General features: G+C 45.5%; 1 protein-coding gene across 3 annotated transcripts in view; it reads right to left on the reverse strand.

The window, feature by feature from the left end:
• The window catches only part of LOC121271640 (transportin-3-like), a 52,872-nt gene extending 25,561 nt beyond the window's left edge, over positions 1–27,311 (reverse strand). For 2 of the 3 annotated variants that reach the window (XM_041177743.1, XM_041177742.1), the window contains exons 1-14: positions 27,247–27,311; positions 23,368–23,492; positions 21,348–21,548; positions 17,790–17,863; positions 15,789–15,945; positions 13,864–14,007; positions 10,733–10,908; positions 8,491–8,629; positions 7,247–7,393; positions 6,202–6,309; positions 5,579–5,670; positions 3,506–3,645; positions 1,849–2,040; positions 45–136 (exon numbers count right to left, since the gene is read on the reverse strand). In XM_041177743.1, coding sequence (XP_041033677.1) covers positions 45–136; positions 1,849–2,040; positions 3,506–3,645; positions 5,579–5,670; positions 6,202–6,309; positions 7,247–7,393; positions 8,491–8,629; positions 10,733–10,908; positions 13,864–14,007; positions 15,789–15,945; positions 17,790–17,863; positions 21,348–21,548; positions 23,368–23,484 — 1,779 coding nt within the window. In that variant the 5' untranslated portion in view covers positions 23,485–23,492; positions 27,247–27,311. Of the gene's footprint in view, positions 1–44; positions 137–1,848; positions 2,041–3,505; positions 3,646–5,578; positions 5,671–6,201; positions 6,310–7,246; positions 7,394–8,490; positions 8,630–10,732; positions 10,909–13,863; positions 14,008–15,788; positions 15,946–17,789; positions 17,864–20,640; positions 20,737–21,347; positions 21,549–23,367; positions 23,493–27,246 lie in introns of those variants that run through there. The other variant, XM_041177744.1, reaches the window with a different exon arrangement.
• Positions 27,312–27,966: the final 655 nt, after the last annotated feature.

Below are 27,966 nucleotides of genomic sequence, written 5' to 3' on the forward strand. Positions count from 1 at the left end.
GTGAAAGATTTAAAAAGAACACTAAACATCACAACTTTCCTTACTTTCTTCAGAGCTGTGACCTGCATGGAACAGAGCTGCTGGAAGGTTTCTTCGATTTTGTCTGACGGCATCCGAGCCAACACCAAGGAGATACCTGGTGGGAATGAAATAGTGCTCATCACTTTACAATAGGGCAGCTGACATTAGCCCCTCCGAACAGAGCATTCCACGCGAGGCAAAAAAGGTCATTTAACAAGCTTTTTAAGTCAATCTTGGTTTGACCCTCCCAAAAGAAAGAGCGTTAGTTAACTCACTCGACACTTTGCTTCAAGAGGCTCCCTTAGCCCTCCAGTGCTCCACGTGTAAGTGCGACATGGCTACATACGTATGGTGCAGCACAGGCCTTCCAACAGGGCTCAACGGATATCGATCAGGAACTGGAACCCGACCAGATTTTTTCCCCCCTTCCTAGCCCAGGGAGTCTAAGACCAATTGAGGCAGCGCTGGTTCAACCAGGCTCAATCATGTCAATCCAGGATTAAAACCTACATTTATGTGACTTATTAATAATACCTTAACTAAATTCAGCTCTAAGTCTTGAAGAAACATCAGTTCAAAAGTTGTAAGTTAGAGAGAGAAAAAAAACAAGGAATGGGGAAGGCAAATAGGGGAGTGGGAAAAGAACTGCAGAGGAAACATCTGAGGAGAGGGAAGAAACAAAAGTGATATTTCAGTTTTAAGTCCAGGTCATAGTTTATCAGATTTAAAAACTAAGGAAAGGGGGTGCGATCAAAATAGCATTACCAAATTTTAGTGTACTTGTCCTCACATTTTTAACAGGCTTTTGCATGAGTCTAGGGGTCTTAGTAGGAACACTATCAATTCAAAAATATTGTTGAACTCATCAAGTTCATTTCCAATCTATTTAAGTCAATGCTGAATAACTTTGCTTAAAGGGCAATGCTTTCTCAAAAATAGGAGAACAGTTCCAAATCCCAGCTCCAGTCACCATGCGGATTCAAGGCTTAGGGAGGCAATGGGCTTATCTCTACCTGTGGAGATGCCACACGTGAACCTTAGAGCTTAAACACAGTAGCAAGACAATCAGACCCCTCAGAGGCTGGGTTACAATAGGTGGCAGTATAAGCAGGGCAGGAGCAATAACAGTGAAGCACACACGGGAAATTTCCACTGTCCACCTCAACGGACAGAAACATTTAGCAGTTACAACTAGAGTTTGTCCTTCTGAAGTTGATCTGGAGAAAAGTGCCTTTAGCAGCAGCACAGCATTAGGGTGAAGGTGGTTACACATCTATCATGCTGTAAGCAACCCAAGACACTCAACTGTGTGCGCGCATCATGCTGTATCGGCTCAAGTACAGTTTTGCCCTATATTTAAAGCATTAGCACAGCAATTGAGTCTAGAGTCAACAACATTATGGAAGCTGAAACAGAACAGAAAATATTTACCAAAAAGGCTGAGGGAAAGAAAATGCAGAAAATGCTGGTGACACTCAACCCAACAGGTATCTGTAAAGAGAGAAAGCCTTAGTGTTTCAGGTCCATGACCAGGACTTAATCCAGTTCTGATGAAAGACCATCAGCCGGAAACATTTCCCCTTCTACAGATACTGCCTGACTGGTTAAGTGTTTGTAGCATTTTCTGATTATATTTCAGATTTCCAGCAATGGCAGTATTTAGCTTTCACTTTAATGATTATCTAAATTAAACACCTCTCTCGTGGACGAATGCAGCCAGCTCACATCATCCAGAGCTGCACTCACACGAGTTAGGGTACGTCCTGAGTGAGGCTTGGCGGTTTCATGCTGCTTACCAAAGCAAGAGATCTCCAGTGCTTACTGTACCTCGGAGAAGTCCGATGGAGGAGTCGTGCGAAATGGGGAGGGCGTCCAGGGATGAGGCGACCTGCAGCAGTCCCTCAAAGTGCTGTGTCATCGCGTCACTGCACATGGCACAGATGTTCTGGATCGAATTGGCCGCGGCGTTGGCCAATTCCTTCTGCTTTAAGCGCTGAGTCAGGAAGTTCAGCACCGGCTCTGTGAAGGGAAACAACAGAAGCGATAAATCGTCACCCTCCCCCCGAATTGGTTTACTCCTAGATCAGCAACTACAATCTTTAACAACGCTGAATAGGAGGGATTTTTAGGCTGAGAGGTAAAGTGTGCTTTGTAGTCTAGCATTGAGTCGGAACCAGCAAGTTCACAGTCAGCCTGTGCTACGTGCTGTGGTAAATGATCTGAACCAGAGAAGTGGAGTGTTGCAAATTGCCACGATGCTCTTGGACTGTGGGAAGTGAAAGGGGGCTGACAGAAAGAGAGATAACATGCAACTTATACGGTGCCTTATCCTTTCTCTTGGGATGCCTAAAGTGCATCACATACAATTAATTGCTGGAAAATCATGATTTGTTATGTAAGCAAATCTGGCAGCATTTAAGTGCAAAGGCAGTGAGATGACAGACTACTTGATCTGTTATTTTTAGGGTTGAGGGAAGATTATGAGGCAGAGCTATTTGAGAACTCCCTGCTTTTGCACAGCCAAGAACTTTCTACTCGTGATTACAACTCACCCTGGGAATCGGGTGTAAACATTCCACGACGGGAAGATTGTGATTGACCGTAGGCAACAGGACAGTCTAACCAAGGACTTTGATCGACCTCATTGTTTGCTTGAAGCATTCAGAAATAGCCTGCCTTCTTTAGACACTTTAGCCAAAACTAGTAAAGCCAGCATTGTAATGGATCATCTCAAGATGAAAATTAGTGAAGTGCAAAATTTTGAACAAGACGTCCATTTAATTAATCCTGAATGTTCTTCCTTTCACATGAAGAAAGCTTCCCAGGCACCAGTAACTCTCGGGGTTCTTTGACCATTCTTCATGAATGAAATAGCCAGCATGCTATGTGACCATGGCAGGGTATTGTGGGGAGGGGTTGGAGAAATCAAAGCCAACCTGATATGACCTTGAACGCACACATCCAATTTCCTGGACAGCGACCAGGACGGAATACTCTAATCAATTTGAGCCAGGAGCATCAAGAACAACTGTAACATCCTACTATTGTTCTTGCTAACTTGGCACAGATCAGTCATCGCACTTGGGATTTCCTAGTCTTCATGGCTCAGTTAGTCACTGCCTTAATCAGACAGGCTGGGAATGGCTTCAGAGGAACTCAACACCATTAATTTGGCACACAATTACAAAATGCACACAACGGGAGGCACAGAAGCTCCAAGTGCAGCTGTAAACAAGGCATTCAATAAAGGGGCAGCAAGCACATACAGTCCCTTCAATTCTTCACATGTCACTTGCCTGCTCAACCATGCGTCAGCAGGGAAACGTAAGTTAAGGAGCCAGAGAGGAGGATGGAAGTCATTGCAACATGATACATCCCTCTCAATGAATGACCTCAAGCCTGGTATTGACTCAGGTGCAATGCGTCTTGCACACACAAGGGACAATCAATGACCAGGGGAGGACAAAGAGAACTCCATACTGACCTAGGCATTGCACGTTGTTGTTGATGTATTCCCCCATCTCACCCAACAATTGGACTCCAGAATGCTGCACCGCTAAGTGTGTATTGTCAGGGAGGCTGATCACTGCCTGAACGACATCTCCCAGCCTTTGCTCCTTTTCCCTAAATGAAAAGGAAAAGATCAATTTTCTTCATTTCAAAGGTTTTCTTCTTAAGTTCTTTGAGCTCACCGGATGCAAGAATTAATGTCACCAACATGCACACTTGCAGATCAATGGGACACATGTCAAGCCAGTTTATCCCACCTGCACCTGACACTCAAAACAGCTTTAACTAACGCCAGAACAACTTCCTAAGCAGGCTTTTATTTTCACTCTGCAGCCTTCCAATGCTTTCCCCCTCCTTCAACAGACTCTGCTTCCCAATCTCCCAAAGTTTCCTGAAGGCATTGACTCCTCCTGGGGTATCGTTCTACAAGTGCTTGCACCCTTCAGCATACCAGCCAAGTAGCCATTATTCATACACAAGGCTGGATAGTGAGTGTCCGCAGGATGTTTGATCACGGGTAGTCCCACAGGCAAGTCCAGTCCTACTCTCACCCAACAATACTTCTTTTTTCAGAGTCAATGGCTAGCAATCAGAAGTGAGAGTCTGAATTACTGGCGTCTCTTCCAACATTAGATATATTAGGGATCAAACCAAAGACACACTAATCTGTACTGCATTGGGGAACTGAATGGACAGAACTTTGGAGGGTCAGGTTATTCCGCTAAGTAACGCATGCCTAAAAACTAAGCAGCTACCCCATTCCTCCCCTTTAAAAGAAATTCTGTTATCTCCCCATGTATATCCCCATAATCTGTCCATCCATATCACACACCGTCCTTAGACAGGAGACTTGCTTCAAACAGCTCCGCATCCCAGGCTTATTCACCCACAAATTGTCAGGGGATGAAGATTGGAAATGTCTCCTAATAGTTTGTGGTTCTGTCAAGACAATTGTCCACATGGTGAGTTTTCAACGTGGTCAATGTTTGCACCATCTGAAAGGTGTTTGCTCACATGGAGGTAGGCAGATTGAGCAGGATCAGTATGTAAATCGCAGTATACTCTATCCTGCTGGCAAGAAAGGCATTCCAACAACAGTGTCCTCTCCCAAGCCAGCTTGTCCAGCATTGAGGCGCTACTCACTCAAAACCAGCTCCGGACGTCTTGCTTGTTTGCCTGACACCTGGCTCCTGAAACAATTGCTCCACTCTGAACTCGGTCATGGCAGGAGACACCCAGGAGGACAGCGGAAACACTTTAGGGGAGTCCTCAAAGCATTCCTGATGAGGTCAAACATACCTGCCGATTCATTGGAAACCCTGGCTTGTGACCAATCAAAATGGAGGAGGCCCATTCAGGAAGGCACGGAACACATCGAGAGACGTCATCAGGAACTTGCAGGAGCAAAGTCAAGGTGTTGGACGGAGCACACAAACCTCCAAACAACCCATCAACCCAGCCCTTCAAGCACCATCTCCCTGCATGTGGAATTGGGCTTATCAGCCATCTCAGATCCCATCACGCCTGAGTGGAAACAAGTCATCCTCGATCCAGAAGGACTACCTAGGAGGTGGATTCTACCTTACATCCAGCATTATACCCAAGAAAGGAAAGAAAATGAAAAATGGGAAAAAAGAGTGGGAAAAATTGAGTTGCCTCATCTCGGTACTCTAGTCTCCCTTCACTATCCAGTGATCTTTGCCTGTATGTGTGTGCATGTTAGTTAAAACAGATGGGGGGAAACAGGACACTAAGCTCAGGTGCAACACCCTCCCTGGCTGTCACCATCTGGGTTTGCATGCTTGGCGACCACCAGTAGTTGAGGAACTGTATCCCACAAGTAAAAATAAGACGCATCAAATTCAACAACTTCCCACCATCCTAGAGATGAATGGCTTGATGGAATGAGGTCACTGGGGTCACTTGTGAATGAAACCCATAATTAACTGCCTGCTCCTTCCTCCCAGGACAGGCCACAAGTAAAACCAAGTCAATCTCTCACTGCATTACAATAGGCTCCGAGCAGCTCCAAAGATTTCATACTCACGGGTTTAGGTTTTTGACCAATGCAGTCATGATGAAAAGCACAGCTTCCGTCTCCTCCCAGGCTGGGCTGCCATCCTTCAGTGTGGAATACAACTGGAAAAGAAGAATACAATTGACAGGCAAGTTCACCACATTCATTCACAAAATTGCTCTGAACACACAGTGGGAATGGTGAAAAGGCACATTTTGGATTGATACCAGTCACTTAAAGAGTGGTTAGAGTGGACTAAACACCTAAATAGGGTACAAAAACAGAATTACCTGGAAAGACTCAGCAGGTCTGGCAGCATCGGCGGAGAAGAAAAGAGTTGACGTTTCGAGTCCTCATGACCCTTCAACAGTTCTGTTGAAGGGTCATGAGGACTCGAAACGTCAACTCTTTTCTTCTCCGCCGATGCTGCCAGACCTGCTGAGTTTTTCCAGGTAATTCTGTTTTGTTTTGGATTTCCAGCATCCGCAGTTTTTTGTTTTTACCTAAATAGGGTGGCTCAGGGATTTAACAGTGGGATAACTGCGATGTTGGGGAGGGTGTCTGAATGAACGCGTTGAATGTCCGTCCTTATTCATTGGGTGACTTTTGCTTTCTTTCTGACTGCAAGGTTGGGAAGGCTGTTCCTTACTCACCCGTGAGAAGAACTCTGAAGCTCCGATGAGGAATATAATATCTTTCAGAAGATCGGAGACCCGTAACCTGAACTCGAAAAAGTCATCAGTCTCATCCAGAACTCCCTCCTGTTGCAGAAACAATTCAGTCAGCACCATTACCAGAGTTCACGCTGAGCTAATACACATCATACTGGACCTCAAAATCTCTAAACTGGGGAAAAATCTCAATTTAGCACCTTTTTTGACTTCTGACGGGAGACTGCAATGGGAGGCATGAAGAACACCAACTATCCCACCTCCAATAATGTCTGCGTCGTTGGTCTGTACCATAATCTGATCTTTCAAAACTATTTTTCAAACCAAATTAGGTGGATTTCCTGCTCACAGTTTTAGCATTGGGGAATTTTGATTTCCACGAATCCAGTGTATTGAGCACATTCAGGTAGGTATAGCACCCAGAGAAGCAAAGTAAAGCTTCCTCAACACAAGACTCAACAATATACCTCAGCACAGAGCCAAAGTTCCCATTACTGTACCACTATGATACTATTCCTTTTCCCACGCCAGCCATCCTGTGGACCCCGGGCAAGTTTGCCAATTCAATGTCAAATCAGAGTTGGTTTTGTGCAGTGGGTCCAAGTCCAAAAGAAACTAGGCTGAGACTAAACTCAATTCATACAAGGGCTTTATAGCTAACAGCGTACAGGAAGTTCTCACCCCCAACAGTCTGGACTGAATCTGAACCTACATTTGTGAAGGGAAAGGTTACTGCCCACGTCACGATGCCCATTTACTCATCAAAAGGGCATCAATACTGATCCCAAGATCAGACCCTGCTAATTCTTGCAAGACTACCATGTCCCCTTCTCCAAGCTGCTTCAATGCAAACAGTGGAACCTCAAAGTGGTTAAAAGGCAGGAATACACCGAACAATCTTGGCAGAGGTAATTATTATTGAAGGTGTTACACTTTTTTGGGAGCGGTGCTCTTCATCTTTTTCCCATCGCTCAGGGCTTATTATGCACTAACCAACTTGAGCGCTTATGTATCCAAGGAGACGTACGTGATCGGGATCCATTTGGGAGTGGAAGGTGAGGGACTGAGTAAGTCTCTGGAAATACGGCCGGAAGATCTGGTTCACTGAGGGGTCCTTCATCCTGTGGAGTGTTTCGGCCAGCCGATACCAGAAATTGAACGTGATCTCCGCCACCTGCATAAACACAGTACTTTAGAAAAACTAACAATCGAGACCAAACTTACCTTTTATTTTGGCATAATTTTGAAGAATTCTTTATGGTCTTTAACCACTAGAAAACAGAATCCTTCTCGCTTTTCTTATTGAGAGCATAAAGCACTCCAGATCAGACACATTACGGCTTAGATACAAAGTAAAGCTCACCCTACGTTAAGAAAACGCTCATTTACGTAGCGTCATTCACGATCTCAAGACCCAAGTGTTTTATGGCCAATAAGATACCTTGAAGTCCAGTCACTGTTGCAAGGTAGGAAACATGGTAGCCAACCTACACAGAGCAAGCTCCCACAAACAGCACTACCATATGAACAAATAATCTTCTTCAGCAATGTTGATTGAGGGATAAATATTGGCCAGGACACCAAGGAGAACTCCTCATAATAGTGCAATGGGATCATTTACATCACCCCAAGAGGGCTGACGGAGCCTTGGTTTAGCATCTCAACTGAAAGACAGCACCCTCCGACAGTGCATACACTCCCTCGGTATTGCAATGAAGTGTCAGTCAAGATTTTGTGCTGAAGTCTCTGCTCTGGGACTTGATCCCCACAATTAACTGGCTCAGAAGTGAGGGTGCCGCAGTAGCTACCCTGGGTCTGGTTTAGAGGTTACAGTTTAATTTTGAGGCAGGCTTCCATATGCTTGGTAGGAAGGGCTAGTTCAAGGACAATATAGCAGCACAATTCAAAAGCTTAGTTTTCGGCCTCATCCTATGACTGATTGCATTTTTACTTTGTGTTTCACTCGGCACTTTGGTTTTGGGAGTAATGGAACGCGCAGAGCCCGAAACCCACACAGGAGCAGGAGAGTCCAACTAGTGTACAGTCGTTACCGATGTACACTAACTTTTTTCTGATTGTGCAGGGATTTGTTTACGTGCACAGCCCTCATAAATTGTTTTGCGAAGCTGTGCATACGCAGTAAGTTAAAGGGGCAGGCTTGTGCATGCCTGCACGGGGACTTTGGCTTGCTGTGTGGTTAAACAGTTTAGAAGGAACTTTGGTCTCAAAATACGGGCACTGCTACCTGCACTGACTGGGCACTAAACTCACCTCATACTGCTCATGTCCGACACAGTTTAAGATAAGGTTAAGTGTTTTGAGGTCACCCAGTCCCTGTCCCGGTGAACGGATAACCATCTCCAACAGCGTTTCTGCCAGCTCAGTGAAAATCCGGCAATAGTTCAATGCCCTGGAATACAGAAAGCCTCAGCTCAAAAACGATACCCAGGTACAACGGCTCCCTCAACTGTCCCTTAAGTACTTGCAAGTCAGCTACAGCACAGGTTAGATACACAATAAAACTCTGTACTATCCCATCAAGTGCTTTCACAAGCACAGTTAAAGCATTGGTTAGATGGAAAGTAGAGCCCGTTTTTCTTGGCCCCTAGAAATGTGCTTTCACTCCATTTTCTATGCAAATCCAAAGTAACTTTTCCAATTAACTTACCAACCACCTAAGTGTGATTTTATCTTGAATTATGGACAGTTTAAAACATATCTGAACAGGATTTAAACATGCTCGAGGCAAAATGGAATCATCTTTACCTACTAAGGCCTGTGCAAATTCATAGAAGTATATAGGAATGGAAGCAGGCCATTCAGCCCAATCAGTCTGGAATGGTGTTTATGCTCCACGAGCTTCCTCCCACCCCATTTCACCTAACTCTATTAGCACGCCTATTCGGTTCTTCCTCATTTACTTATCTAGTTTCCCCTTAAGGGCATCTTAAGTTATTTGCCTCAACTAATGCACTAGCAAGTTCTGCATTTAAAGCACCCTCTGGGTAAAGGGCAGTAGCTGCCACTAAGATGGCATCAGTCAGTGCCACCCTGGAAGGTGTTGGCACAAGGTTGACCGGATGACAGAATTTACAGCAGGGTGACTTTCCCTCTCTAACACTACATTTGAGCTTCTGCACTCGGCAGCTGGGAATGTCTAACTGGTGATGGTGGGCTAGAGATTCCTGATCAAAAACAGAATTACCTGGAAAAACTCAGCAAGTCTGGCAGCATCGGCGGAGAAGAAAAGAGTTGACGTTTCAAGTCCTCATGACCCTTCAACAGAACTAGGTGAATCCAAGGAGAGGGCCCCTCTCCTTGGATTCACCTAGTTCTGTTGAAGGGTCATGAGGACTTGAAACGTCAACTCTTTTCTTCTCCGCCGATGCTGCCAGACCTGCTGAGTTTTTCCAGGGAATTCTGTTTTTGTTTTGGATTTCCAGCATCCGCAGTTTTTTGTTTTTATCTCGAGATTCCTGATACTTTGAAGTCACCTTTCACGCAAAAAAAAGGGCAAAACTTAATTAAGCCAAACAAATGCCACAGCAAAATGACAATTTAATTCTTTAAAACATAATTATATTATTGAAATTAAACAACTTTGATTGGATTAACTTTTCCCATTTCTTAAGCGGGAATGCACCAGAGTTACTAGCAATGCTTTGCAAGAGGTCTAAATGCTTTGCTATTGATGGTAGTGATTTGCAGTGGGATCCATGAGTGTTTGTAGCGCTCACTGCAATATCCAGGCTTCTGGCCAGGCTTCACGTGTAAACCTTGACTGTGCAGCTACTCACCTACATGGGCATCACAGTAACACCCAATGCGGCCCTCCCCCAATATCCAGGTCTGTGGACGTTCCGGCAGAAATTACCAGCTGGAGATTGGAAGCAGGAAACCAGAATAATCTCTCGCTGCCCACAAGAACATTGAGATTTACCACAGGACCCCTAAATCTGGCAGTATATAACACCACTATTCCTGGTCAGAATGGAAGTAATGAGTGATTCCCCCCTCACCACCATCAATTATGCCTGGACACTGCATTGCTGTAAGTGACTGGGATTCATTTTACACACAAAATACGTATAAGTATCCTCCACTCGGCATTTTGCTACATAGATAAACCTGCTTTTATCAAGAAACTTTGCTACAGTTTCAGTCATGAGCTATGCTTGCTTTACTTCCTAGACACCCTGTTTAAATAGACTGTAGAGACTCTTTGCCGTAGTGCACTGTTTAAATAGATTTTGCTTTTTGTAAAATAGACTGTTTGCTGCGAGTCCTGCCACAAGATCCCCCTTCCCTCCAAGTCACTGACTGGGTGCGATTTCAATAGATACATGGCCTAAATACAACCTTGGATGACATCAGCTTATCCAGCAAAGAGATCAAACCTAGGCTGTATTCGCTGCCTTAACCATCAGATCCCCCAAGGAGATCCTCACAAAGACATTCTAACACCATCACATGCCCAAGCCAAAGTTGAGTGTGAAACCTAACTATAACGTACTTGTCCATGTCCTCACAAGCGACTGCAGTGTGGTAAGCCTCCTCCAGTGCTGTCACCCCTTCTTGTAGCTGTAGTGCCAGCCGTAGACTCTCCTGCAAGCCCTCCACTGCATATAGTGCTGCACACACGCAGTCACTCGCCACCTCGTGCAGGTTTGAGGATGTTTGGTTGTGCCTCTGAAAGTCAGGGATAGTTTTTCTTTCAATATTTCTCAGGCATTACAGTCTCATTATCTTGAACGTTATATTCCACTCAGAAACACACACAAATAGAGACTTGCATTTATCGCATGCCTGATCACATCTCAAACACTCCAATGCATTTCATAAACAATTACAGCGTCCATGCTTGACAGTCACTGGCAGGAGGGAGATGGCTTTCTGATCCAGGTTAACTACTACCCAGCCCCTGTGCCTAGTGTTAATGATCATAACTGATAACTATTCAGCACAGGTGGGTGGTTTTCTTGCCAGCTTCCATCCTCTTAAAGATGTAAACACACCATTTCAACAAAAATAATACATCACAAAAAAGTCATTACCCCTCTCCTCCCAAAGCATTTGTCTCTTTGTGAGGGTGTTGATACTTGGTGGGGTGCCTGTTCAACCACCACACCCCCCTGCAACTGATCAGGGAGACTCTCCATTGTGAACAAGCGGGGAATGTCCCAGGCATGGTATTCACACCACATGTACTCTCTGAATAAGTTTCTGAAGGACAGGAACCCTTGCAGGCTTTTTTCACCTCACTAACCTGGGCAGCAGGCTAAGCCTGAACTTGAGATCAGTCACCTCTGCACAAATCAGCAATTGAAACAGGAGCCTTTTAATCTGGATGGAGTTAGTGCTACAGTGAACAATTCCTTTACTGCTATAACCTACTGGAGGAGATCCACAGCTAATTTTCAAATGGAGTCACGATATGGAGACCCTACTTTGTCTTCCTTGATTCCCTGGGCCCTCCAGCAATTGCCCCCCCTGCCTAACCCTGGCGCTCTACCCGCCATGGAATTGAACCGGATCAACAAGAGGACAATCCTTCATCCACATGGTAGAACCATCCAATCGTTGATGAATGCCTCCTCCCCTCCCCCTACCAAAGTGACGTTACCACATGTTGTATCCTACAATCGGCCCCCTCTCTAAGCAGAATTAAACCCACGCCTTCCCTTCAGATTCTTGAATAGGGGTGTTCCTTTAACAGAGGACAAAGCAAAGCTCTGTTAGAGGCAATGTCAGTACAGACGCAATCAGTGAGACCACAAACAAACTGGAACACTGATAAAATCATCCGGAGTTAAACATTACAGAGGCCAGGCAAAGGATAAGGATGATGTCAATGGGCACAAGTTTCCCAGGTTGGCAGGACAAAGCCACCAGAATGCCAACCAGGGAGAAATTGATCACAGAAAAAACAAAGGCTGGCCTTGTCAGCATGTAAAACTGCCAGGTGCAGCATTGTGCCACAAAGAACAGAAGCTCCCAGTTTCGACTCCCAGGCTATGTGGAGCTGGCTGATCACACCTGGCCACGGTGGATACACTGGCTCCAGTAGTTTAGGCTGAGGGGTGGTGCTGGAGCTGGAACCTACAGCTCGGGTTTGTTCCACTTCTGGTCGCTTGAGAGTGTACTGGGTCAAAAGGCCATCAGGTTCTGCTGTATTGCACTGCACGGTCAAATAGTCTGCTACAATAACCAGCCTAGACTCACACGTGAAGAATGAGCCCATACATTATGAAATATGGCACAAAGGTCAGAGCCTTCAGGAGTGGAAGGAAGAAAGGGCAGTTCTTAAAGCTGGAGCAACTAGGACTAATAATTCTCTCTTCAACAGCCCAGCTCCCTCGCAGTGTAGCTGATTGTAATAAGCTCCTTCTGGGGCAGCTCCCTTCCCAAAGAGCTCATTTCACTTTCTCCCTATTTTCTCTCCTCCTCAGCATCTTGATTCTTGGAATTTCTCCTCAAGTCCCCTTCCTCCCACAGTTAACTCGCTGAAATGTCTGTTCTTCATGTCTGAGTGTTAGCAGACTATTTGACAACAATGTGCATCAGTCCTCCCCCCAGTGTCTGCATATTCACCTTCCAGCAGGAGTTTAGTGAATAGTTGAGCAGGAGATCAGTCTCCTACTGGTCACACTGGCCAAGATTAGCTGTCAAAGGACAGTAGGCAATGAGGAGTGAACAGGAATAGCTTGATAATGCTTCTCACTTTACACGGGGGAAATCACTGGACATTTGCTCAATAACCAAGTACAATGACATTCTGGCCGACTCATCCAACCCACATTCCAGTAAACCATGGGCATCCACTCTAACCAGAGCTTAATTCATTTCTTCCTGTTCAAATCCATGACTGTTCAGCCGATGCAGAACACATAGCTAAAGGTGCAAGGCAATATCAATACAGACACGGAGGCTGTAAACAATCCTGAGCTCAGTTCCAATCAAGAAAGATTACAATAGGGGCCAAGGAAATGCTGGGTAAGAATGGTATGATGCCAAAGGGCACAAATTCCCCAAGCTGCAGGATGTGGATGGCACAACGCCCAATGAAAGAAACCTGCCTGACCTTATGAGTAAAGGTATTGCCATACCAACCAGTAGGTCCCAGGTTCATTCCTCAGTCTATGCAGAGTGACCAGATCACACGGGCATGAAGTACTGTTCATATGCTACATCAGCCCTGGCACCCATTTTTTGTAGAGAGGGGAACTAACTCAGGGTTCCTGCTCTTGACTGCTCTCTACGGAACTGCACCCACAGCCCACCTGGTTCACTAATGTCCTTTAGGGAAGGAAATCTGCCATCTTTAGCTGGTCTGGCTTACACGTGACTCCAGACCTACAGCAATGTGGTTGACTCTTAACTGCCCCTCTGTAACGGCCAGGCAAGCCACTCAGTACAAGGGCAATTTGGGATGGTCAACAAATGCTGACGACACTCACATCCCATTAAAGGATACAGAAAAAAAAACAAGAGAAGGTCAGAGACTTCAAAAGAAGCAGAGTGAAGGGAACTGCGCACAATAAAGGAAAGGTAAAGTCGTGGAGGTGCTGGACTTTTCTCCAATTAAAACCGGAACTCTTATGTTGTGACTTAAGGTAGATGATTAGTTGTTGTGTTCATACTCACAAGGACCTGGAAGAGTGCCACCAGTAGCTGGCTGTTGGCAATGTGATCAGTGTGCAGGATGCCCAGGTTAATCCAGCTCATGAGGCATCGGAAGACTTTAATCATCAACTTTTCATCGTGACTGCAGCGTTCCATGTAGGCTGTCTGAAAAATTCCCATGTACAAAGTCAAATTTCACAAAACACAACCTCAATAAAACTCAATAAGATAAAGGCAAAATACTGCAGATGCTGGAAATCTGAAACAAAAACAAAAAATGCTGGACAAAATCAGCAGGTCTGGCAACAGCTGTGGAGAGAAAGGCAGAGTTAACGTTTCGAATCCATATGACTCTTCTTCAGCTCTGAAACGTTAACTGATTCTCTCTCCACAGATGCTGCCTGACCTGAGGTTTTCCAAAATTTTTGTTTTTGTCTCAATAAAACTCACTTGCACCACTCAAAGCCTTAAGGGTTTCCTGGCAACAGATGTTTTGGGGGGAGGTTAAAGGAGAAGCACCAGCCTCTAGCAAGGTCCATTAACCTCTGATCTGTCTCCCAAAGCTGACACCATACAAACAGATGATTAGCGATGAAGAGGAAAAGACCCTCTCTGGTCCATTCCACCTCTCCCACACAACTGCGATGTCATCCATCGCAATATATACACTCCCCGCCCCACCTGAAATCACGTGGTTGCCTGTGAGCTGCAATGAAGATGAAAAACCCAAGTTAGTTTAGGGGAAAAAAATAGCTGAGAAATTCCTCCCCATCTCCCTTCAGTGATCAAAACTATTGCAGTCTCCATTAACCTTTGAACACCACACCCGAGTTATACGTAATGCAAATAGTAAGACATTAAATCTGCAGATAGTAGTTCTGTTTGGATATAACATTAGTTTTTTTTTTGCACACAGCCATGAATTCTGTATTTAAACTCAATCCAGATATAGCACTTTGTCGCCAACATGGAGGGTCCAGGGTGAAATGAAGCTGGTCAGTCTTCAGCCATTCCTCCTTAGATACCCAAGGTTTGGTTTAAGATGCATCATTGGAGCCACCATTTGGCACAAATGTGATGACAAAGGAGAGCCAACTATCACTGGGCGGGGTGGTGCTTGACAACGTGCATGCTTATTGGATGGTCTACTGCAGGATTACCCAATCTGTGGGTCGTGATGGATTTTGGGCTCGCGAACTCAAAGGGAGCAACGGCTGCGGTGGAGTTCGGACTGAGATTTGACAACTGTGAGGCCCCTTTAAATCTGTGCATTTCTTTCTATTGATGGGTGTGACCCAAAGGGCTGCTCTCTGAGGCCTGATTGCTGCATAAAAAACAAAAGCCTGTGAAAAGGTAGGTGCTTGTTTTCTTCTGCGGCAATCCCCACTTTTTCAACAATTCTGCCAACATTCAACCCCTGTTTCCCCAGCTCCTAACAACTGAATCTTCTCTCCCCTCCCCTCACTCACAACTGAAGCCTCCCATGCTCCCAACAGCTTTCGTACCCCCCCCAAAATTTTCACTCCAGGGAACGTACGAATTCTGAGGCATTAAAATAGGGTTACACTGGGAAAGGTTTGGGAAGCACTGGTCTACTGGAACTGGTCTTGGTGCAGAATTAATCAAGGATGCAGTTACCGATCACTGTCTAAGGATTTCTGCAGAATGCCCAGGCACTTGGGTTTCCGGTAAGGACAGGATAGAGCTGAACTGTGACACTCACTGGCTGAAACGTTTGCCAATATTTCACAGCTTTGGCTTGTGTGTAAGAGTGGCTACATGGACAAGATACCAGTGTCTGTGGAACTGCGCCCCAAAAGCCAACATATTAAAGGAGAGGGCAAGTGACTAATGGTGACCAGTCAGGCATTCAGGTATCTTGATTTCTTCTGCACACAGAGACAAGTACCATAGTTCGATGAAATTCACTCCCCACAGTGGCTCACCAATAAGCCGATCACCATGCTGGCGTGATAAGCCAAGTCCTCAATGACCTCGGTCCTTCGATTGGTGCCAATTCGCAGCGAGCGGCTGTGCACCTCCTCTGGCAACACCGTCAGAATCTCCAGCAGGAACGGTAGTGCAGATTCGTCATTGCCGTACCTAGGAGACACCGCATGTGCAGTGAGATCAATCGCACCTGCTTTAAACAGCCAAAGCAGAGAGCAGGTCTGGGGGCACAAATATAAAAGCAAAGTACTGCGGATGCTGGAAATCTGAAATAAAAACAAAAAAAATGCTGGAAATACTCAGTAGGACAGGCAGCATTGATGGAAAGAAACAGAGTTAACGTTTCAGGTCAAGGTGACCTTCCATCAGAACAGGACAGGAACAGAACATTCTGATGAAAGGTCACCTTGACCTGAAACATTGACTCTTTCTCTCCATAGATGCTGCCTGACCTGCTGGGTATTTCCAGCATTTTTTAGTTATTATTATTGGCTAAAACAGTCCTGGGGAATCTGAACAGAGAAGCACACTGCATCCTGCCAGGCCATCTTCTGAGGTCAAGATTTGGATTCAGCATTGACGACTGAGCATGGTAAACCTATCCCTTCTGCCAAGCCGTGCAAAATGAGACCGAGGACACCTCAACCCACCTCCCATGGACCACTCCACAACACAAAACTCGCAATAACGTGGGGATAAAGAGGAGCAACAGAAAGGTGGCCCAATAACATCTGAGAGAACCCAACCTTGGTCACCCCACCAAGTCTTTCCTTCCCTGGTTCCTTGTTCAATCTCCTCACAGCTCAGTAAAGTGCCTGGAATTAATTAGATTTAATATCCAGCTAGCAGAAGGGAGGAAAGAGAGTAGGAATTACGTAGTGCATACAGCACAGAAACAGGCTATTTGGTCCAACTGGTGTTTATGCTCCACACAAAAACGTTCACTGACTTCATTCGATCTAATCCCACCAACATAACCTTCTATTCCTTTCTGCTTTATTTAAGAGAAAGGTTGACATGCTATGCACTTCAGTCACTCCACAGGGTACTGAGTTCTGTGTTAAAGGCACAATGTATTGGAAGTGGTTGACATGATTTATTTTTTCCAGATGCTAATGGTCTTGCTTCACGTTGATGAACTGTCAATTTTACATAGGGCGGTCACAAGAATAGAAAATTTTGACCCTTCTGCCTGAGAAGGTAACTTCTCCAAGGTTAGGGATAAAGCATTTCACTGTCATCTTGGAGCTTTTCTCTGCGTCTAACTAGATGGGGCAGTGCAGAAGGAACTATAATCTGACATGGCTATGCTTCAAGTTGGCTGCGCATCATGAGCATCTCATTCGCCCCATTGAAAACCATCCGTGTTGTCTAAAAAGGAACAGATGCACAGCAAATTCATGCCTAATTAGCATCAATGATAAATGTGAGAAGTCCCAATCCTTCCGGCATCCTCAAGTGCCTAACCACAGCAAAGTTGAACATTCCAGTTAATTTTTTAAAAAGCACACGTGGGCAACCACTAGAGTAGGGAGAGGGGCAGGGAGGAGAGGTGGGAAGACTGGCAGGGGAAAACATTTTAACTTATTAATTCACAGGATAGGGGCATCACTGGCAAGGCCGATATTTATTGCCCATTCCTAGTTGCTCGAGAAGTTGGTGAAGAGCTGTGCTCTCGAATACGACCGATTGTCTTTCTAGGCCATTTCAGAGGGCAGTTAAGTACTCAACCACATTGCTGTGGGTCTTGAGTCACATGTAGCTGGGTAACGGTGGCAGATTCCTTCCCAAGGTAGTTTAACGAACCAGATGGGTTTCATTGTCACTGCTGCTGATACTAGATTTTATTCCAGGCTTATTTAATTAAGTGAATTTAAACTCCCCAGCTGCAATGGCGGGATTTGAACTTATTTTTCTGAATTATTAGTCCAGGCCTCTAGTCTGTAATGACAAGGCTACTATATCCCCATTTCATCAAAATACAAGAACACACTCACTTTTCTATTAGCGTCTGGACACAGCTCTTCCATGATGTCATCTGTATGGCAAGGTCTGCGACAGCAAGGGCCAGCTATGATCCAAACAGACAAGAGAGCAAGGAATTATTGTTAATAAAAACACCACGAGGGAGAGAATATTTGGGCTCAATCACTAGTGCACTTCTGCTGCACATTCAGGGCTGAAGGTCACAAATATTTCAGTTTGTGTTTTGCTTTGAACATCACAGGGACCAACACCCTACAACAGAGTGACCGGCTGATAAAAGTATCAGTGGTGTCCCCGAAGACCCCAATATTCTATTCCTAAAAACCCAGGCAGTGAAGGAGAGAACTGGAGGCTGATTGTCATACACTTTATAATCTTTTATTTACGGTGATACACATTACAAGCATGCACCTCCAAACCTTAATCACCGCAGTTTCAGTCTGTTCCTATTTATAGGAGCACAAGTGCCTCCTGAGTTACTCTACCACCTGAACATAAATACCTAATTGCTATACAATTAAACACCAGCACATACTTGCTGCATCAACTCTCTGCAGAAGCAACAACCATCTGCTGTAAACCTCTTCCAACTTGCTCTACACTTGCCTGCATTTTCAGATGCTCTTGGCTAAGGACCAGTGCCATTTATCAGGTTCCATTAAAATTCAGGTTCAGGTTATCTGGTACCACCTAGGAGACTAACGGAACCAATTCAAGGGTGATTGAAAGAGAAGGGGTAGCAAATAGATTTTCAATCCAATATAATGGAAGGGAGGAACTAAGAGTGGGTATTACGTTCTATCAGCATGGAAGCGGGCTATTCTGTATAACAGGTTCATGCTGCACATAAACCTCTGCCACCCCTCTATCCAAACCAATTACTAAATCTTTCTATTTCTTTCTCCCTCGCTTCCCCTTAAATACAGCTATGCTGTTTACCTCAACTACACCATGCATGATGAGGTTATGCCTGTATTCCTTATTGGGTTTATCTGCAACTATTTTATATTTGTGTCCCCTAGTTCTGAAATTCTTAGGCATTAAAGACAGCCTTTAGAGTGGTTGGGAGTGAGAGAGCAAGGCACGGGGCTCCCCCCCAACCTGGGGTTGCTTTGTTTACCGTGTGCACCAACAAGCTTGAGGCAGGTCAAGAGGAAACAGCACCCAGATGTGCAGATAATAATGAAACAGGGAGGCCAAGCAAACAATTCTGAGGTCCAGAAAAAGTTAAAAGAGGCGATGAGGTGATTATTACAGTGATCAAAAGAATAACAAATTGTATTCAATATCAATATCAGAAGAAGTGAGATGGTATATTGTGCTAAAACAGTAACTACACTGTGAAGGTGAGGGGGGAGGGGAGAAAGCGGGACGATCAAGAACAGCAGGTGTTCAGATTACATTAGCACCTAAATGCCATTTAAAAAAAAGTTAATAGAATACTGGATGTTATGAAAAGATGTACAGAATATAAAGATGGAGAGGTAATATGAACTTCTAGAAAGCTTCCTAAGACCACAACTGGAGTTGTCCGTGTTGATTTGGACTCTAAAGGGTTTTTTATTTTTGCTGATTCTTTCATGGGATGTGGGCGTCGCTGGTAAGGTCAGCATCTGTTGCCCATCCCTAATTGCCCTTGAACTGAGAGGCTTTGCTAGGCCATTTCAGAGGGCAGTTAAGACTCCACCACATTGCTGTGAGTCTGGATTCACGTGTAGGCCAGACCGGGTAAGGATGGCAGATTTCCTTCCCTAAAGGACATTAATGAACCAGATGGGTTTATATGACAATCGATGGTAGTTTCAAGGTCGCCACTGTTGAGACGAGCTCTATATTCCAGATTCATTAATTGAATACAATTTCCACCGGCTACTGTAGGACCTGAACCCACGTCCTCAGAGCAACAGCCTGGGCCTCTGGGGCCAAAGTGGATGGCACGGGGCTCCCCTCTGGTCCAGTGACATTATCACTCTGCCACTTTCTCCCCAAAAGGGAAGAGAGACAGTACTGCAGATTAACTAGGATTCTGCTTGATATGACAAAATATGAACATCGACTTGAAAATTGTGGCCTTTTTGGTTATGGTAGAGATGGTGGTGTAATGGTAATGTCACTGGACTAGTAATCCAGAAAGCCAGGCTACTAGTCAGGGGACATGGGTTAAAATCCCACCATGGCAGCTGGCAGAACTTAAATTTAGTTAATAAAATCTGGAATTGAATGCTAGTCTCAGTAATGGTGACCATGAAACTATCATTGATTGTTGTAAAGAGCCATCTAGTTCAGGAATAGCCTTAAGGGAAGGAAATCTGCCATGCTTACCCGGTCAGGCCTACATGTGACTCCAGACCCACAGTAATGACTCTTAAACTGCCCTCTGAAATGGCCTAGCAAGTCACTCAATTCAAGGGTAATTAGGGATGGGCAATAAATGCTAGCCTTGGCAGCGACACCCACATCCCATGAAAGAATTTTAAAAAAAGGATGAGATAATTTGATGAAGGGGTTTACAATTATAAAGGGTCAGGCCACATTATATACCAACTGCTGGTTTCCAGTAATTAAAGGGTCCAAAACAAAAGGGCAGCCACAAGCTTAAATGCATGAGATTTAAAACAGAGTGCAAGAGCAGATTTTCTGTTAAAATGCTTGAGAGGCTATATAATGCATTACTAGATTGAAGCAAAGAAGCGGCATCATTTAAGATGAGGCAGGTTGTTGTTGCAGGAAACCAGGAATAAAAGGGTATAGGAACGGAATGGGTCCATAGGGTTCGGACTGCTAATGTGGAGGACTGGTTGGGCCAAACAGCTCGTTTCCATATCGTAACTTCAATGTTGTTCTGTCAACTAGATAGCGCACCTGCTCAGCACTGCACTACAATAACCTGGCCAGAGATAGGCCGAGAGGAAATGATGCCAGGACGCCAACCTTCAGGTGGAATCTGGGTCTTGCAATCTGCAGCAAAACAAGCCAACATATCAGAATACTGAAAAGCAACTTTGGCAAAATTAGTGAGCCTCGAAGGTGAGGACAGTTTCGGCTGGATTAGTATTTCATAAATTCGATTTATGAAGGGCCAGTAGCCAAAGATGAGGAGGCCTCTCTTCCCCCGGTGAGCAATAGCACTGTGTGGTGTATAACTCGGCCATACACACTGCTAAATTCCAAACTCGATCCACGATCTGGAATGAGTTAGTTATCTTACAGCACGGCAGTTGTGCCAAGCTGCCTCGAGAGGGGAAAGATCAATTAGGGTTCCTGTTCCCAACAATGACAAAACTGGTGTTTCTCTCTGCGGGTGAGAGAGTCTGTGTCTAGGATTGGGCTTCAGGAAAATGCCCCTCGGGCTCACAGAAGCTGCCGATACTATCTTGGGCCCACCCACGAGGAACAGCAACAGGGAAGGGCCACTGACACCAGTGGAGCTCCACTCCTGCATGTCAGCAATGGAGAGAAAGGGAAGGGGGTGGGGTGGAGAGAGGTTGGTCTGGGACCCAGAGGTGCAAAGGCTGGACCCCCACCCACTCAAGCATCTGGTTAAGTGTTGAGCTCACTCCCTGCTGTACCTGTGTGACGATGGCCTGGGACAGGTCCTTCAGGCACTCCAGGTGCGTGAGCAGAGAGTCGCGGAGCGATAAGTGCATCCCTGGGGGCAGCTCGTAAAACGAATACTGGATTTTCATCTTCATGGTCTGGGCAGCAAAGTAGCACGACTCGATGTCACGCTGGAGCCGCAGCAGCTGGTCAGATATCTGCCACGAAAACATCTGGCCAAGGAGAAACAACAGGAAGTTGGTTAGCTTTTTCAAAACATTGACAGCAAGTCCGTTATGAAACAAGATATCCTCGGGAGACAGTGGAAGCTGTTAGCATTGATTTATTCAAATATAAATTAGATAGACATCTTTCAGAAAATTTCATGCCGCAGGACAGTATATGAATGATGTCGAGATATGAGGTAGCTTGGGAGAAGGTGACTTTGGACCTATGGTTCCCAGAACTTTCCACCACTAGGGGTTTTCTTCACTTCATATGTCAATAGTCTGTCGTAGACTATTTGACAGAGGTTGAGCATTATTCAACAAGACTTCAATACTGTAATGCACTTTTGTGATATTTCAATTCAAATTGTCCCCAGCACAACCATCACCAGCAACAGGTCTTTATATCGCCAGCATTTATTAAACAGTTCAACACATTCTCCTAACACAATAAACTTTGGGAGGAGATGCAGTGTTGAACCTAGTTACAGATGTAATATAGTCTTGCACAAAGCAATCTAGCCATCTCTGTTAGGATTGTCAACATGTGCTGTTCTCCAAGTGTCACCTGCTTTAATCCAGCATTGTCCAGTAATTTTAAAAATTCTTTCATAGGATGTGAGCAATGTTGCCAAGGTCAGCATTTGCTGTCCAGCCCTAATTACTATTGAACTGAGGCAGTGCGGGGGGCAGTTAAGAGGCAGTTTAGGACATTGCTGTGGCTCTGGAGTCACAAGTAGGCCAGACCAGTTAAGGGTGGCAGATTTCCTTCACTGAAAGACATTAGTGAATCAGATGAGTTTTTACAACATCCTGGTAGAAACATGATACAATTCCAGATTTATTAATTGAATTTAAATTCCACCATCTGCCGTGGTGGGATTTGAACCCATGCTCCCAGAGCATTAGCATTACTAGTCCAGTTACACGACCACTATACCACCGTCTCCCTCTAAGTACGTGAGCCACTATCCACATGTAGTTCAGACAGCCCGGATGATGACAAGCTCATTTTTGCTGAATAAATTTAAAAAATGAGTAATAGACTCCATCGTTGGGCTTGTGATCTCAATACGCATGGGTAGGGAGGGCAGTGGGTCTGATATGAATTAATATTAATGTTTGTGCTGCACTAAGGCATGCTATCTCTGATAAACTGACACCAAAATTCCAATATCCAGTAAAGGGGAAAACTGCAAAGTTGCACAGTAAATGGCAATAGGTGTGTATTAAGTAAATATGCCTATAAAGTATATTCATTTGAGTTATTCATAGTGTTCTGTTAGGAAATTAGTGCTCGTAGCTAAAACAATATCATTGGAGCCATACCAATGGCTAGTCAGTTCAGTGATTTCTACTGGATGACACTCATCTATTCCCACTATCCTGGTCACTCCCGTGCCCTTTAATATTCTTTTGTTAAACAGCTACCGAATTACTTAAAATAATCGATAGAGTCTGCTTCGACATTGTGACAAGACAATTTCACATTACGGCCATGCTCTGAACTTGTGTACGCGTTGCGATACTGAAACTTGTCTCTTCTAGTAAATGTCCCACTAGAAACAACCCATCATTGTTTAGCTATCAGAAGCCTTCATAATCTTGAAGGCCTCCATCAGATCACCCATCAATGTCTGAGCAGTGTTGAGCAGAAAAGAATAGAGGGAATTCTAGCTGTCAGAATACAGTGATGAAATCCTGTTGTGTCAATGTAAATCAGGTAGGAGCTCATTCCTGATTAACGGCAATATGCAAAGCACTAAATGCAAATCTGGCCCATGTATCTAAGATCAGGTCATGATTCACTGAAGTGCTTACTTACCGACTTCTGGAATTCACCCAGCCAGGCTGAGGCCCTCTCTTTACCCTGTGGGTCTGGATGATGGTACAAAGCTTGAACAGCTTGATAGACTGAATCTAAACTGACCTCCCCTTCCATCCTGCGACCTGGAATCCAACAAACAGGTAGATTATTACATTGACTTAACGCAAAACTTTTGCTTCTTCAGTGACGTGGTACCAGTGCGTCCTTTGCCCAGTGAGAGTTTTTTCAAGCGTTTGCATTTGTGGCTACTCCTCGGAAAAATTGGGGGGGGGGGGGGTCGTCACAAATAAAATTTAAGTCCAGATCCTGTAATCTGCATCCATCTCAAGCTACTGAAACTAATGGTCATGGTGTTCCGATGCAAGATTAATTCCACAGCATTAAAAGCTGCACTTTCAAGGTTATAAAGTTTAAACAAGACAATGCAGGAAATAAGAACCAAATGGAAATAGGATCAAGTTGCTTGGTTTCATGGCTGGTTTCCCAGGGCTCAGCTTGTTGGTGGCCCTGGGGTCCCCGTTGGACAGACAGTCCTACAAGAATATATCAGTGGGCCAAGCATCTGTTGGGATTATAACAAACTGCTTGAACATATCTTGCACAAGCACAGAGGAGCCTCACATGCAAATGTGTGTAGGTACAAAGCCCCATGTATACATATTCACCTGCACTAAGACAGTGGGACCATGCGCACACCTGCACACGTACAGCAAGGCTTCACCTGCACAAACAGCGAGGCTCCAGGTGCATATGCACCTGCAGAGGCATTTCAAGTAGGCAAGTACAACAAGACTCCAGGTGTGTACGCATAACCTGCACAGGTACAACGAAACTCCGGGTGTGTACACAGAAACTGCACAGGTACAACGAGACTCCAGGTGTGTACACAGTAACTGCACAGGTACGAGACTCCAGGTGTGTACACAGTAACTGCACAGGTACAACGAGACTCCAGGTGTGTACACAGTAACGGCACAGTACAACAAGACTCCAGGTGTGTACACAGTAACGGCACAGGTACAAGACTCCAGGTGTGTACACAGTAACGGCACAGGTACAACAAGACTCCAGGTGTGTACACAGTAACGGCACAGGTACAACAAGACTCCAGGTGTGTACACAGTAACGGCACAGGTACAACAAGACTCCAGGTGTGTACACAGTAACGGCACAGGTACAACAAGACTCCAGGTGTGTACACAGTAACGGCACAGGTACAAGACTCCACGTGTGTACACAGTAACGGCACAGGTACAACAAGACTCCAGGTGTGTACACAGTAACGGCACAGGTACAACAAAACTCCAGGTGTGTACACAGTAACAGCACAGGTACAACGAGACTCCAGGTGTGTACACAGTAACGGCACAGGTACAACGAGACTCCAGGTGTGTACACAGTAACGGCACAGGTACAACGAGACTCCAGGTGTGTACACAGTAACCGCACAGGTACAACGAGACTCCAGGTGTGTACACTGTAACTGCACAGGTACGAGACTCCAGGTGTGTACACAGTAACCGCACAAGTACAAGACTCCAGGTGTGTACACAGTAACAGCACAGGTACAACAAGACTCCAGGTGTGTACACAGTAACGGCACAGGTACAACAAGACTCCAGGTGTGTACACAGTAACGGCACAGGTACAAGACTCCACGTGTGTACACAGTAACGGCACAGGTACAACAAGACTCCAGGTGTGTACACAGTAACGGCACAGGTACAACAAAACTCCAGGTGTGTACACAGTAACAGCACAGGTACAACGTGACTCCAGGTGTGTACACAGTAACGGCACAGGTACAACGAGACTCCAGGTGTGTACACAGTAACGGCACAGGTACAACGAGACTCCAGGTGTGTACACAGTAACCGCACAGGTACAACGAGACTCCAGGTGTGTACACAGTAACCGCACAGGTACGAGACTCCAGGTGTGTACACAGTAACCGCACAAGTACAAGACTCCAGGTGTGTACACAGTAACAGCACAGGTACAACAAGACTCCAGGTGTGTACACAGTAACTGCACAGGTACAAGACTCCAGGTGTGTACACAGTAACTGCACAGGTACAAGAAGACTCCAGGTGTGTACACAGTAACTGCACAGGTACAACAAGACTCCAGGTGTGTACACAGTAACTGCACAGGTACAAGACTTCAGGTGTGTACACAGTAATCTGTATAGGTACAAGAAGCCGCCAGGTGCGTACGCAGTAACCTGCACACGTATAATGAGACTCCAGGTGTGTACACAGTAACCTGCACAGGTACAGCAGAAGCTTTACGTTTTGTGAGCAGTCTTTTTTGAGGGTGACCTGTGTCAGTGACTGGTTCTACTGCCAGATTACTGAGCCTTACAATAAGAAATATCTGGTTCTAGGCTGCAAATCAATCAGAGGTGTGATTAACAATCTTAATGGTTAATGATAGTGTCAAGTCTGTTGTTTGAATTACATTCTCATAATTCAGCAGCACTGTTAGCAGTGTCAATATTAAAGGCTGCCATCAATGTAGCTGAAATTATTGACATGGTCTCAGTGCCAAGGCATGAATGGCTAACATAACAAACTCTTTATGTTCTGATAAACAATATACTCCATGACCTAAATAAGCTTGTGACAAGCTGCCAAGTTTCACTCTATATAACAGGCATAGAAGGACTGTGACTTCAGCTGTCTCCTCTCCTTCACAAGACTTCAATGTGCTTCACAATTTCAGCCTGGCAATTTGGACCTTGTGTAGGAAGGCAGAGTAGAAGGCTACAGCTCCCAGTGTTGTAAGAGAGTATGTATACTGAGAGTCAATCGTCCCAGAGTAAGAAAGCAGCACACACTTCTGTTGGCTTTGATCATGCAACTGAAGGTCAAGACCTGCTGCATTCAACATGGCATCAGCTCATCGCAGCTAGGGTATAACCAGCTTTTAACATCGCAAATTGGGGCCAGGGCCACATTTAAACAAACACCTGCCGGACTTTTGTGTGGGTGTTGGGCAAGGATAGCATCAACTGAGACAGTCCACACAAACTCACCATCCAGAATTAGTCACTTGGGCGAGCTATAAGAAAGCTGGAGCTCATTTTAAGACAAAGGAAGAGTGAAGAAATAATGCCCCCCACCCAACCTCCCCAGAAGAAATTCCTCTGATCTTCATCTTAAATTGAAGGCCCCTTATTTTTGAACTTTGACGGAGGAATCTAGAATCCTCCATCGGGGAAACATTCTTTCAACATCCACCCTGTGAAGTCCCCACAGAATCATTTTTTGCTTCAATAAGATCACCTCTCATTCTTAAAGACTCCAATGAGTATAGGCCCAGTCTTTCCTCGAAAGGAAATCCAGGAACAGAGCAATGGAAGAATTAAAAGTCCAGCCGCACCCCACCACCCCTGAGGTAAAGCCGCCGACTCCTTTTTGTTTCACTGATTACTTCTTCTACCTTGGGCAGTAGCTGATGGGTGCAACTCAGGCGCCCAAATACAATCTCTTTGCTCCGCCACACAGCTGAGCAGCAGAGGAAAGGCACAAAAAGGACGGACGTGTTCCAGGTGGACGGGTTTGTAACTTGCCCACAGTGACCATTCCCCGTGGTCTTTCAATGGGAGGGGGAGGGGGGGGGGCACTGGTTACCAGGGCAATAGCGATGGGATGGGATGGGATGGGATGGGATGGGGGAGGGATTTTACTCTTACAACCACCCCAGAGCGCCCTCCCCCACCCCGGACCCTCGTTTCTGGAAAGTTCCATGCGCTTTGCAAATAAGGATTAATCAGCGAGGGGTAACCAAGGCCTCGGGCTCCGTTCCCCTGCACGCGTTTGCCCCCTCTCTCACTCCCACCACCCTCCTCTCTCACTACCCCCCAAGGCTCACCCCTTCCTCCTCCTCCTCCTCCTCCGGCGCCGCCAGCACCAACAATCGCGGCGCCGCCTGATGACCTCACGGGACCAGTGACCAATCCCCGCTCCGCCATTGGCCCGCGCCCCCCCAGGCGTTGTCGGACGTCGCCCCGCCTGCACCCTTCCTATTGGCCGCCAGCGGCAAGCCCGCCCACCACCCCGTGCATTGGCGCGATCCGCAGCCTGCTCTTCTCCCATTGGTCCACTGGGCCGTCAATCTGTGCATATCCCCGCCTACCCGGGGAGCCCGTTCATTGGTACGATCGGCAAAGTTCGCTTCCCCCATTGGGCCACTCTCTCGTCAATAGGAGAACATCCCAGCCCTTTCAGCATTCGCCCCGCCTCCTATGGATGATTGACGTGACGTCCTTCCTTCCGATTGGGCAGGGCCCTAGACGTACGTTGATAGTCCCCCTATTCTCAGAATAAGAATTCAAAATTACAGAATTTAGGATTCTTAATTTCCATTTATTTATTAAAAATTATTGATTTTTTTATTAAACATTATTTATTATTTCTTGGTTAAACATTATTTATTCAACGTTGGGCGTGAGGTGAGGTTTTGAAAAAAAATGTCGCCGTTCTGCGCCTGCGTAGTATAATTCTGACGGTCTGGAAGCGATCAGCTCTTACTACGCACGCGCGAATGTAGCCCCATCCATTCCCTCTCCTCGGCTGTCAATCAAACTGGCGA

This window comes from Carcharodon carcharias, chromosome 31 (genome assembly GCF_017639515.1).
Source record: "Carcharodon carcharias isolate sCarCar2 chromosome 31, sCarCar2.pri, whole genome shotgun sequence".
Lineage (NCBI taxonomy): Eukaryota > Metazoa > Chordata > Chondrichthyes > Lamniformes > Lamnidae > Carcharodon > Carcharodon carcharias.